This window comes from Solanum tuberosum, unplaced genomic scaffold (genome assembly GCF_000226075.1).
Source record: "Solanum tuberosum cultivar DM 1-3 516 R44 unplaced genomic scaffold, SolTub_3.0 scf00241, whole genome shotgun sequence".
In the NCBI taxonomy this organism is placed as follows: Eukaryota; Viridiplantae; Streptophyta; class Magnoliopsida; order Solanales; family Solanaceae; genus Solanum; species Solanum tuberosum.
In genome coordinates this window covers 1,001,622-1,013,462 of record NW_006239165.1, presented here as the reverse complement: position 1 = coordinate 1,013,462, position 11,841 = coordinate 1,001,622, and the positions used below count along the sequence as shown (strand labels likewise).

General features: G+C 34.7%; 2 protein-coding genes across 2 annotated transcripts in view; one reads left to right on the top strand and one right to left on the bottom strand.

Annotated features, from left to right (window-relative positions):
• Nucleotides 1-4,655: 4,655 nt before the first annotated feature.
• LOC102603984 (protein NUCLEAR FUSION DEFECTIVE 4-like) lies at nt 4,656-8,615 on the top strand. The gene is made up of 3 exons (XM_006357134.2): nt 4,656-5,139; nt 6,785-7,722; nt 7,788-8,615. Exons 1-3 carry the CDS (start codon nt 4,801-4,803, stop codon nt 8,293-8,295), a joined length of 1,785 nt encoding a protein of 594 aa, XP_006357196.1. The 5' UTR covers nt 4,656-4,800; the 3' UTR covers nt 8,296-8,615.
• Nucleotides 8,616-8,833: 218 nt separating this feature from the next.
• TOM20 (mitochondrial import receptor subunit TOM20-like) overlaps nt 8,834-11,841 on the bottom strand; it is an 11,032-nt gene continuing 8,024 nt past the window's right edge. Inside the window, 2 exon segments of the mRNA NM_001288206.1 lie at nt 8,834-9,199; nt 9,554-9,640. Coding sequence (NP_001275135.1) covers nt 9,065-9,199; nt 9,554-9,640 — 222 coding nt within the window. The 3' untranslated portion in view covers nt 8,834-9,064.

Sequence of the window (11,841 nt, the reverse complement as noted above, 5' to 3'; positions counted from 1 at the left end):
CTTGAAGTTAAACAATCAAGAAAACCTTTCTTGAGATTTTTGAATTAGTTTCTTGAAATCTCTATGGCCAAGAATTATGATTTTCATTAGTGAAGATGAAAATCTGATTTTTTTGAGCCTTTTATTAGTCAAGAAATTCGTTTATGGGTTTCTTGGAGGGAAAAAGACAAAAATGACTCTTTTTAATATTTTCTCGTCGGCTAATTCGTAACAGCACTGTATAGGTTACTAAAATAGACATAACTTTTTTACTCAGAAATTGGATTGACGCGAAATTGGTGGCGTTTGGAAAGTAGATTCAAATACCTTTAATTGGATAGGTTATGGCTCACGTAACTCTTTATACATCAAAACTTAATGAAACTTCAAGAACACTTATCAAGAACTCATCAAGAACTTAAATCCTTAAATTTCAAGAACGAAATTACGCTAAATAAATCATGATTGGCGTGTGGGTGAAAGAACCCAACACTATGGAAGCTTACATACCTCTTAGGGATCAAACCCATGGCGAAAATCTGCAACAACTCTCAAGAATTTCGACGAACGCCTTCATCCTTTCTGTTTTCTCTTCTTCTTTTCTCTTCTTGAACTCTCAACTAAAACCCTAGGCGTAAAATAGGATTATAAAACTGAACCTAATAGGATTAGACCCCTAAAATGTTACTAAAAATGAATTAAATCTGATTAGGTAAGGAAAAGACCAAAATACCCCTCACTATTTTCGGCTAACTTTCCTTAACTGGACAGCCTAACTTCAAAAGATCATATCTCACTCATCCAAACTCGAAACTTAGCTAACTTGGCGGCGTTGGAAATATAATTCAAGGTCTTTCCTACAGTATCTTGTAGCACATCTAAATCATCCTGTGCTAGGAGTTATGATCATTTCAAGTTGACCCAAAACTCATAACTTAAGCATAACTTGCAATATTTCAGATTTTGCTATTTCCAATTTAGTTATTTTTCGAACTCAAGGTGCTACATCTAGTTAACTTAACACTTAAGAAAATTTAATTCATCGGTAAAATCTTATTCACAACGAAGGATGTTCAAGTCTTAGCTCAAAAAATTTCTGGGGTGTTACAATATCTCCCTTGAATCCCAAACTCATACGTGTCACAGTGACTAAGCATCGAAGACCAACAAAGTGACGCCACATGTCCAAATGAGGTGGTAGTCCCAGTCAAATGCAAGAGCGAATCACAATGCTCCAAGTGTCAAAATGACATCCTTTGGCCAATCACAAGCAACGTTGTCCACTCCTTAGAACTATAAATAGAGGATAGTCATGACATTCAAAGGGGATCAAAAAAACTCTTCAACAAGCATTCTGCAATTGGAGAAAGCTACATCAACTACATAGCTCTTCGAAGGAGTGATCAACAGAGTTCTTCCCGGAGATCGACTTGAAACGACGAAGCGCTTTTCGACCTTCCCGGAGATCAACAACATCTCAAGGAGGTCTACATCATCTAACAATTCGAGAAGTATGCTACTGAAGGCCCTCGAATCTTGGAGAAGCTTAGGAGGGAGAAAAGACAAATCTTCAACAAACATTCTGCAATTAGAGAAAGCTACAACACTAGCTACATAGCTCTTCGAAGGAATGGTCAACGGAGTTCTTCCCGGAGATTGACTTGCAAAGACGAAGTGCTTCCCGACCTTCCCGGAGATCAAATACATAAGGACATCTACATCATCCTACATTCGAGAAATACGCTACTGAAGGCCCTCGAATCACGGAGAAGCTTAGGAGAGAAGAATTAAGAGAACAACAGAATTGTACTCACAACGATTCATCAATAAAAATAACATTTTTCTTTTATTTATTTTGCTTGCAGTTGATTTTCAGCGCTTACGAAAATTTGTTGCGAACAGTTAGCAATACACACAATTATACATAGGTTAGAAAAGAGTACCAAACAAGGTACTAGTAATACACAAGGCTAATGCATGCATTATTTTTCCTGATACACTCCACCAAACGACCCCTAAGAGTGTTCACATTTGTTTGTAGAATTCCAAGAAGTTTTTTAATGAGTAAATTAGTACGATTATCTTTTTATTTATGATTTCTTAAGCACCTTACAAAATGAAAAATGATCAACTACTATGAAACAAAAGGAATATTGTTCTTTGTGAAATAATAAATACAACTTTGTAAGTAGTAATTCATCTTTTAGAAAATATTAACCCTTAATAAGTTAAAGGCAAACATGACTTTTTTTTAAAAAGTATTTATCTTGAATTTTGAAAAATTCAATTATTTCGAAAGGCCAAAAAATTCAACGAAAATATAACCAAACGTTTTCGTCATGTTTGATTGTGAAAATTCTGGACGAAGTCATTTTAATTATTAAATATGTGATAGGCATGTGGGACAGGAAGACCTGCCAGATAATTAGATATAGACAGGCGGCTCCACTTGGTAGTACACCACTTCTTTTTGTAGTTTGTAGTAGCTTTTATCATCTCTATCGACAAAGGAATACATGATAATTGATAAACATCTACTCAATGCTTTGTGTTCCGTTTTTTTCTTCCACTCAAAATTAACTTATTTTTATTGTTATCTAACGATGGATTTAAATGATAAGATACAATATAATTTAAGTAGCAATCAAAACAAATGTTGTATTTTAACAAACAATACAAAACAATACAACGGGTAACAACCATCCAAACAAAGTGTAAAATAGTGGAAAACTTTATAATTTTTCCACATAAAACAATTGTTATTTTTTTCTTTTCACATTGATTAAATCAAAATATTTATAAAAATAGCCAGTAGTCATTTTTAAATGAAAAAATAGTGATTTTTTAAAATAATATTGGTCCCTAATCTCATCGTGTTTTTACATCAGGTTAAGAGAGTCACACGATTGAATGAAAACTAGACTTGGGTAATCTTTCTCCTAGGAGTTAATTTTGAGTTTGAATAGGTCCAACTATTTATTTATCGTGTTAGTAGCTAGAGTAAGATTTATCTCAATTATTGTATAATAATGTTGGATTTTCATGTTTAATTTCAGATGTGAGGTGTCGTGTTAAAAAGTCTCACATCAGATAAAAAGTGATAAATAGTTTTCTTATAAGATTTGAACAATCTTTTTGTTAGAAGCTAGTTTTTAGGGTTGATTTAAGCTCAAAATTCATTTCTTTACTACATTAAACTACTATAATTTATTATAAATAAATAATTTAATAAAGTTACATTATTTAACTATAGTTAAATGATAAGAATGTATAGTTTAACACATATTATGTATTTATTAGCTTCGATTTAAATATACGTATTATGTAGTTCATATATATCTTTCATTTTCGCTCTTTTTCTATAAAAATAAAAACAACAAAAACCAGTGTATCATGTGAGTATTAAACTAAACTTAAGTCAACTAATAAGGATAAAATAGAAATCTTAAGACCTACTAATTTTTTAAAAGAGAATGTCTTATTTTTAAACAGACTATAACCGTGCAAATAGAATAGGATAACTTGTTTGAATAGTTGTTACATATTTAATTCATGTTTATCAAATGTGCCTTTAATTTAATTTATATTAATTATTTTTAATTATAAATTCAAAATGCTCAGCTTATATCATTTTACATTGTTATATAAAATCATACCTCAACAATCTTAAGAATAAATTTATAATAGGAAAATTATAAGGACAAACAAACATATACTAGTTAACTAGTTATCATAGCTATAGTTTTAGTTAATTACCACTCGCGAACAACATTCAGTGATAATTATGCAGACTAGGATTTTGAGTTTGTGTAATTCACACGTTTGTAAAATTCAAAATTTGTATAATATAATTTGTACAACTTTTGTATACTGTAATTTTCTATAATATAATTTGTATAAATATTTAAAGTTTAGATGTTTGTGTTTGTATAAATTCGTTGTATTGAGTTTATACAAAAATAGCTCAATTATACAAACGTACCCGTAAATTATACAAACGATGCACCTTAAACTGTAGCTACAACCCGTAAATATACAAATTATAACTATGAAACATAATTAAGTTTATTATAATGGTTATTTGTGAAAACTCCCAATAATAATATTATGTAGAAAAGTAAGAAATGAAGTAAGATTAGTTTTTTTTTAAAAATAGGATAAAAGATTTTAAAATATATTAAAAAATACTAAAATAAATGAGAAAAAAATAAATTAACCACACAATCATACCAAATCGATTGTTACGTAAAATAAAATTTCCACTCTTACAGAATCATATATTTTAAGATTACACTTGTTAGTAGAGGTTCAAATAAAATTCTCATTGTTACGTAACCATATATTTTAAGGATACACATATTACTAGAAGTTCAAATAAAATTCCCATTGTTACACAACCATATATTTTAAGGAAACACATTTTACTAGAGGTTTAAATAATATTCTCATTGTTACATAACCATATATTTTAAGGAAACACATGTTAGTAGAGATTCAAATAAAATTATCATTTTTACATAAGTAACATGGTATAGAGATTTAAATAGAAAGATTATGAATCCGTCCAAAAGTTAGGCTGAAATGAGTTGAGATTACAAATGAACAAGTCCATAACCCGTCACATGAATTGAGAAAGGAGGCTCTAGCTTATACCTAGCTGTGCTCCTGTGATCTCTTCTCATCAAAAAGAGAGTAATCAAACGCAACGTATCCCCACACCCCCATACCCCACCCCACCCCACCCAACTTCATTCATTCATAAACAAAAATTTAACTTGAAGATAGAAAATCTGAAGATCTAAATTGGCTCGATCTGATTCTATGACGATTTATTTGAAAGAGAGATTTGGCTATTTTTTCAATAACAGATGGCTCGTGTTCGTTGCCGCAATGTGGATTCAAACTTGTGCGGGCATTGGATACTTATTCGGCAGTATTTCTCCAGTAATTAAAATCTCTCTGAATTACAATCAGAAACAGATTGCTCGATTGGGTGTGGCTAAAGATTTGGGTGATAGTGTTGGATTTTTAGCTGGTACTTTGTGTGAAATTTTGCCTTTATGGGCTGCACTTCTTGTTGGTGCTATTCAGAATTTTCTTGGATATGGTTGGGTTTGGCTTATTGTTACTCGAAGAACTGCACCTTTGCCATTATGGGCTGTGAGTAGACTACTCTTCTTCATTCAAGTTTTTGATCGAAAATTTTATTTTCTATTTAAATAAATTTTTTTACGATACTTTAAATATAGAAAATAATATTTCTTAATTGAAGCTTGAAACAAGTTTCACAAGTGATTCAATTGACTGTGTTCTTGTCAACTTATAACACATCTCATCTGCATCTCAATCGCACAGTTTTTTTTTTTACTTGCACTATCAAACACAAAAAAAAAAAAAAAAAAAAAAAAACGTACATATTATTGTCCCCGTTTTTTTTTTTTTGCTTATGAATCGAGTACAAAAATTTCTAAAAATATTTTCTTAGGAAACAATTTTCATAGAAAATTTCTCCGTACTGAACGGACCTCTATCTCTATGAGTTTTCTTTGAAACAAGACTCTTGCTGTCCACTCATTTCATTTGTACCTTTTTGCTATCGTTGGACGTTGAAAAGTTTGCATTTGATATGCATTAAATTAATTGGATTGTCACCAAATCATATTTTTTTGTTTGCTTTGTCAAACACAAAAACTAATTTTCAAAAAGTTTGGTGTGGCACTCTTGCCATCTCAACATGTGTTGAGCTCAAATGGCCTCGAAGTCGAAAAACATGTTTCTGTCCGGGGCAAATCCAAAGTTTTAGCCACGGGTTAACAACACTAATATTTTTTTTGCTAATACTTGTGTATTAAAAAATTCACTAATATGTTATAAATATTTAATTGTGAACCCAGATTAATTTGAGATTATTATAAGAAATTCATAAATTTCAAATTTTGGATCCAGTTTTGTTCCTGCATACTGATGCATTCAATAATTCTGTTTATTTTTCCTAGTCTGACATTTCTATTTTGAGGAAGTATTTAGTGTAAAAACAAAGTTGGAATACTATATATATACCCCATAAATCGTAATAGTAAATGTTAGACAAGCATTTGTGCCTTATAAATAAAGGTAACAAGTGTACTTTTCTCTTAACGAATGGAGACAAAAGTGCTTGTGTCCAAGTTGATACCTTACATGTGACATATCAAACAATTCCCTCAAAGTGCTATTTAAATTGCATCCGTATCTCCTCATTTTAGGAAAATATTTATATATATATGAGATAAAGATATAAATACCTTCTAAACTATGATCGAAATTTCAGAGACACACTTTAACTAAACTAATGTCTTATTATTCCCAAACCCATTTTTTTGTAATTTTGTACATTTTCCATACGCCTCAACTATGCGGAGTCACGGAGTATGCCACATAAGCCAAAAGGTGTACAAAATTACAAAAAAAAATGAGTTGAGGTAATAGTACCTTAGTTTAGTTGAGGTGTGTCTATGAAATTTCAATCATAATCTAGTGTTACTTGTGCCTTATCTTATCACCAATAAGCCCTGCTTGATTGGAGTTGAGGCATAGTACCAAAGTTTGCACTTGGATATCGATATAAACATAATCAATACTCATTCTGCTTCTCTCAGATAGTTGGTCATTGCCTCAGTCCCTATATTGCTGACCATCATAATGAATTATGTCTTATCCATAACATAAATTGGGCATAACTTATTAGTGTCAACTAGAGTGCAAAATTGTCACACATTCCTTGTTTTCTCTAACAGTTGACTTAAGTTTAACCATTTCTCTGCAGATGTGCATTCTTATATTTGTAGGAACAAATGGTGAAACCTACTTCAACACAGCAGCTTTAGTCTCTTGTGTGCAAAATTTCCCGAAAAGTCGTGGTCCTGTGGTTGGAATTCTTAAGGGATTTGCTGGCTTAGGTGGTGCTATTTTAACTCAGATATATGCAGTAATCCATTCCCCGGATCACGCTTCACTTATATTTATGATTGCCGTTGCACCAGCAATGGTGATTATAGCTCTCATGTTTATAATCAGGCCTGTTGGAGGCCATAGACAAGTTAGGCCTTCTGATGGTTTAAGTTTTTCATTTGTTTACAGTATATGCCTCCTTTTAGCTTCTTACTTAATGGGAGTTATGATTGTTGAAGACGTTGTTGATGTTAGCCAAAATGTTATTGTAATCTTCACAGCTATTCTATTTGTTATCTTGATAATCCCTATTGTGATCCCTATCTATTTGAGTTTCACTCAAGAGCCAAGAGTAGTACCAGAAGAAGAGGCACTTCTATCTCAGTCAGGCGATCAAGGTCCTGGCAGATCAGAACACGACGATGGTCAAGAAATTATATTTAGTGAGGTTGAAGAAGAGAAACCGAAGGGAGTAGACTTGCTTCCTGCTTTAGAAAGGCAGAAAAGAATCGCGCAGTTACAAGTGAGACTAGCACAAGCAGCTGCAGAAGGAGCTGTGAGGATCAAAAGAAGACGAGGTCCTCGTAGGGGAGAGGACTTTACTTTAGTCCAGGCTTTAATAAAAGCAGATTTCTGGCTTATGTTTTTCTCATTGCTTTTTGGTTCTGGATCTGGTTTGACTGTCATTGATAACTTGGGACAAATGAGCCAATCTTTAGGATATGAAAACACACATGTATTTGTTTCGATGATTAGCATATGGAACTTCCTTGGCCGTATTGGAGGTGGATACTTTTCTGAGATAATCGTCAGGTATTAACTTATCTTTACATGAATATTCATATCTCATAAATCTCTCACACGACCTTGTCAAACAGGGATAATGCATATCCAAGGCATGCAGCTATGGCTATTGCTCAAGTTGTGATGGCCTTTGGTCATTTCTTCTTTGCTATGGGTTGGCCTGGAGCTATGTATATTGGTACTCTTTTGGTTGGACTTGGTTATGGAGCTCATTGGGCGATTGTGCCAGCTGCTGCTTCTGAATTGTTTGGGTTAAAGAATTTTGGGGCTTTGTACAATTTCCTCACTATTGCCAACCCAGCTGGTTCATTAGTATTCTCAGGTCTTATTGCTAGTAGTATATATGACAGGGAAGCTGAAAAGCAAGCTCAACAGCCCCATGAAGGACATTTGAATTTGGCGTCAGTTTTGACAAGTTTTTTAAACATGGATGAACCTCTAAAGTGTGAAGGTACCATTTGCTTCTTCTTGACTTCCTTGATAATGTCAGGACTCTGCATTGTTGCAGCTGTTCTAAGCATGATTCTGGTGTACCGCACAAAGACAGTGTACGCTAATCTGTATGGAAGATCTCGTACGTAATGTATCCTCGAAGGATAGAAATATAAGCATCCTGAAAAAAGACATTGTCTGCCAATTCATATTTCCACATATCATTATAATGTGACACTGGAAACCATCACCAGAATACTTCCAGGTGAGAGCAAACGACGAAGAAGACAATAGCCTGGTTTTGCTGTTGCAAAAGCATTCCTTGGTTGAGTGAAATAATATTTGTATTGCAAGTCATTTCTGTATATTTGTAATTTCTCAATCTTCAAGTTGTTAAATTTTTTATTGTCAACCACCATTAGTAAGAGCGTTGATTGATTTTTTGCTAATTGGCAAATCCTTTTCTGTCAGAGATTGGTCCAGTGACATTGATAACAATGACGACAATGACAGCATACCTAATTTAATTTTAATCCCACAAAGTGAGATCTGGAGAGGCTAGGATGTACTTGCACCTTGTCCCCTACCTTGTGAAGGTAGAGAGGCTGGCCGCTCAGTTATTTTAGAATAAGTTCTTGATAGCAGCAGCTACACAGATGACATCTAACTATACACAATAATGAAGAAAACATGCAGATTAAGTCAAAGCTGAACACCATGAAAAATATCGAGAGATTATAAGAAAAAACAGTCTTATTTGATCTATTACACCAGAAAAAAAGTCTTTAAAGATTTCACCAGAAAGTTTTGAAGTTTCAGTAACTAGCTAAATGACAGGCATAAATGCCTAGCGCCCTGTTTATGCAAAAGGAAAAACTCTAATAGAGTATCTTCACCAGTAAAGCTGTATTTATGGCTTTCATTGTGGAGGCGGTGGTGGTGGTGGCGGCATATTAGATTTTGCAAATCCCACCCATGCAACAATGCCAACGGCAAGTATGACCCATCCAAAAATGTCATACTTGAGATCACTGCTCTTCGTCTTTTTTGAACTCTGTAATGCAAGAGCAGACACATAATGGTGAATCAGCAACAATATAGACAGATCGAAAATGAATCTAACAAAACCACCAGATTTTCACAGAGCTTCAGTACCAGTCTTAAGAGGACTTTAACTTTCAAATTATTCACCAGGGAGGATAAAGTAATCGTAACATTCAAAGGCGTACAAAATCAAAGAGCAGAAATTAGACTCTGTGAGGAAGGCATCACGACTTATTCTGGACAACAATTTAAATGGAAAAAAAAAATCAAGACACATCGATTAGTAGGATTATACTGAACACATAAGATAAGATATTGCTCCTATCAAGAGATAAGGGGTGACAACTAAAGACTAAAGAGATACCTTTGTGCTTGTTGATGTTGAAGGTTCTGCTGCCATAGTTTGTTGCATGGGACCATGTCTGTGGATTTCCATGTGCAATTCTGGAGCCTAAATATAATGTAGAAGAGCATAAATCGAGACTCCCAACCATAAAACGAGACATTTCATGAGTAAAGATATCACAAATTTGACAAAGTAAAACAAACTAAACAATCGTTAATTTCCACAAGCTGCACCACCTAGTCAGGACATTTCTCAAGCTTGTTTGCTTCGACATATCAGCATATTCTGACACTCAACATTCATTACCAAAGACAAAATGCAACTCAATCAAGGGTTGGAACCAAATAGTCGGGAGGGGGAGAGGAGGGGGGGTTATACAAAGATTACTCACCATTCTTTGGAGAACTAAAATCTGCAAGGTTTAGGATGGATATATGCAAACAACGAAAAAATAAACATCTTTTGTGCAAGCAAGTACCAAGTACCATTGCATGCCAGCACACATTTGCTCAACAAAAGCTAAGCAATCAGAAAGTTAAGGGAAAGTAAAGTCATCTTAGTACATCTCATTACTATGTCCACAAATATGACGATAAAAGCTAGATTTAACTATATTACACTAACATCCATTCACCTTATAATAAACCAATTTCTATGCTCACATAATCTTATATGCAAACCAAATCCCCCACCCTCAGAGGATTGCTTTGCCATTGGGAACATCCTCAACCAGCCTTTGGCTTGTGCTTTCCAATTCAGCCTTCTAAGGGTGTGGGGAATATACCAGTAGGGGAGAGAAAGGGAGGGAGGATTCATCGACAGAGACCACAACCAAAAGTCAAAAGATCAAAAGGGTGTTAACATGGCATCAATATCATAGTAGCATTTTCAGTGTCATCACTCAATGAGACGACGTTCCACTTGGATGCATAATGCACCTTCCATATAGCTTACGATAATAAACATACTAAGATGCCTGGAGAGGAGGAAAAGCTTTTAAGTCTGAAACCTTAACAAATCTCTCATACAGTAAATGTTGAATGTTGTCCGTATAAAGAAATTCTCAGCAGAGGAACAAAACAAATTCACTTTGTTCCAATGTGGGCTCCGGACACCGGGTGGGAAACCAAAAAAAAATCACTTTGTTCCATTTTTAGTAAAATAGTGAAGGATATCCCATTAGTTGTTCAAGTTGATTAGAAGGTGCAGAATAGCTAGGATTGAATGCAAAAAGTATGAAAAAACATCTCGTAATGTATTTAACGTGAAAATATTCCTAGGATAGGGATCTTTTGCGTTGCAACCAGATATAGCAACTGTCAAATGCTACTGTCGAGTCCCACATCCTGAGAGGATTGATTAGGTCTCTTTATATGGTTTTGAAAATCCTCACCTCTTGATCTATCTTTTGGGGTTGAGTTAGGCACAGACTCCATTTTCTTATCATGGTGACAAGTTCATCCCAATTCTTTGTTTATCCGATGTTGGCCCCCCATGTTATATTGTCCACATTCTAAAAGACCAATCCCAGGCATGTGGAGGTTTTGTTGAGTTCCACATTGAGTGTGGGAGGATTGATGGGTCTTGGGCAACCCCCACCACTTAAGCTAGCTTTTGGGTTTAGATAGACCCAAGGACCATTTTCTTATCATATGCAGACCCTTGTGAAATCCACTTCTACACCAACGAAACCAAGGAAATACCCAGCCAGCCAAACACCAGACTGCTACCTAATAAACTCCAACGGAACCTAGAATCTCAAACCCCATAATTTTTGTGAATAGCAATAGAATAAAATAAAGGGATACTTAAGAAGATGTAGACTTCGGCCATCTAGTTTACCAAACATAAACCGAAGTACACACTACCTATACACTCTGTACGTGTTATGTTAACAAGATGGCCCAAAGGTATTGGGCTGTAATTTACTAATTTTTCCTAAAATAAATATTGATGTGGAAAAAGAATTTGCAAAATTTTGAACTTCCCTTTTTATGCTTGGGAATATAGCACAGTGTTTGATGAAGAGAGAGGTTTTTCAGATCCTTGCAGTTCTACTTCCTGAACAACTTCTCTCTCTCTCTCTCTCTCCTTCTCTGGTATTCTCGGCCGAAATCGAAGGCTGCGCCGGCCAGAAGCAACGCGAGGAACAGATCCGACCGGCGAGCCTCTTTCTCTCGCTCCTCCTAAGCTTCAGTGAGGACGATAACGACGAGTAGCAGCACCAGCGGCTCGGACCAGCGAGCGGCGAACAGCAAACTCCGGCGAAGGTAAGAGCATTTTTCAGCTTCTCCGGCGAACTCATC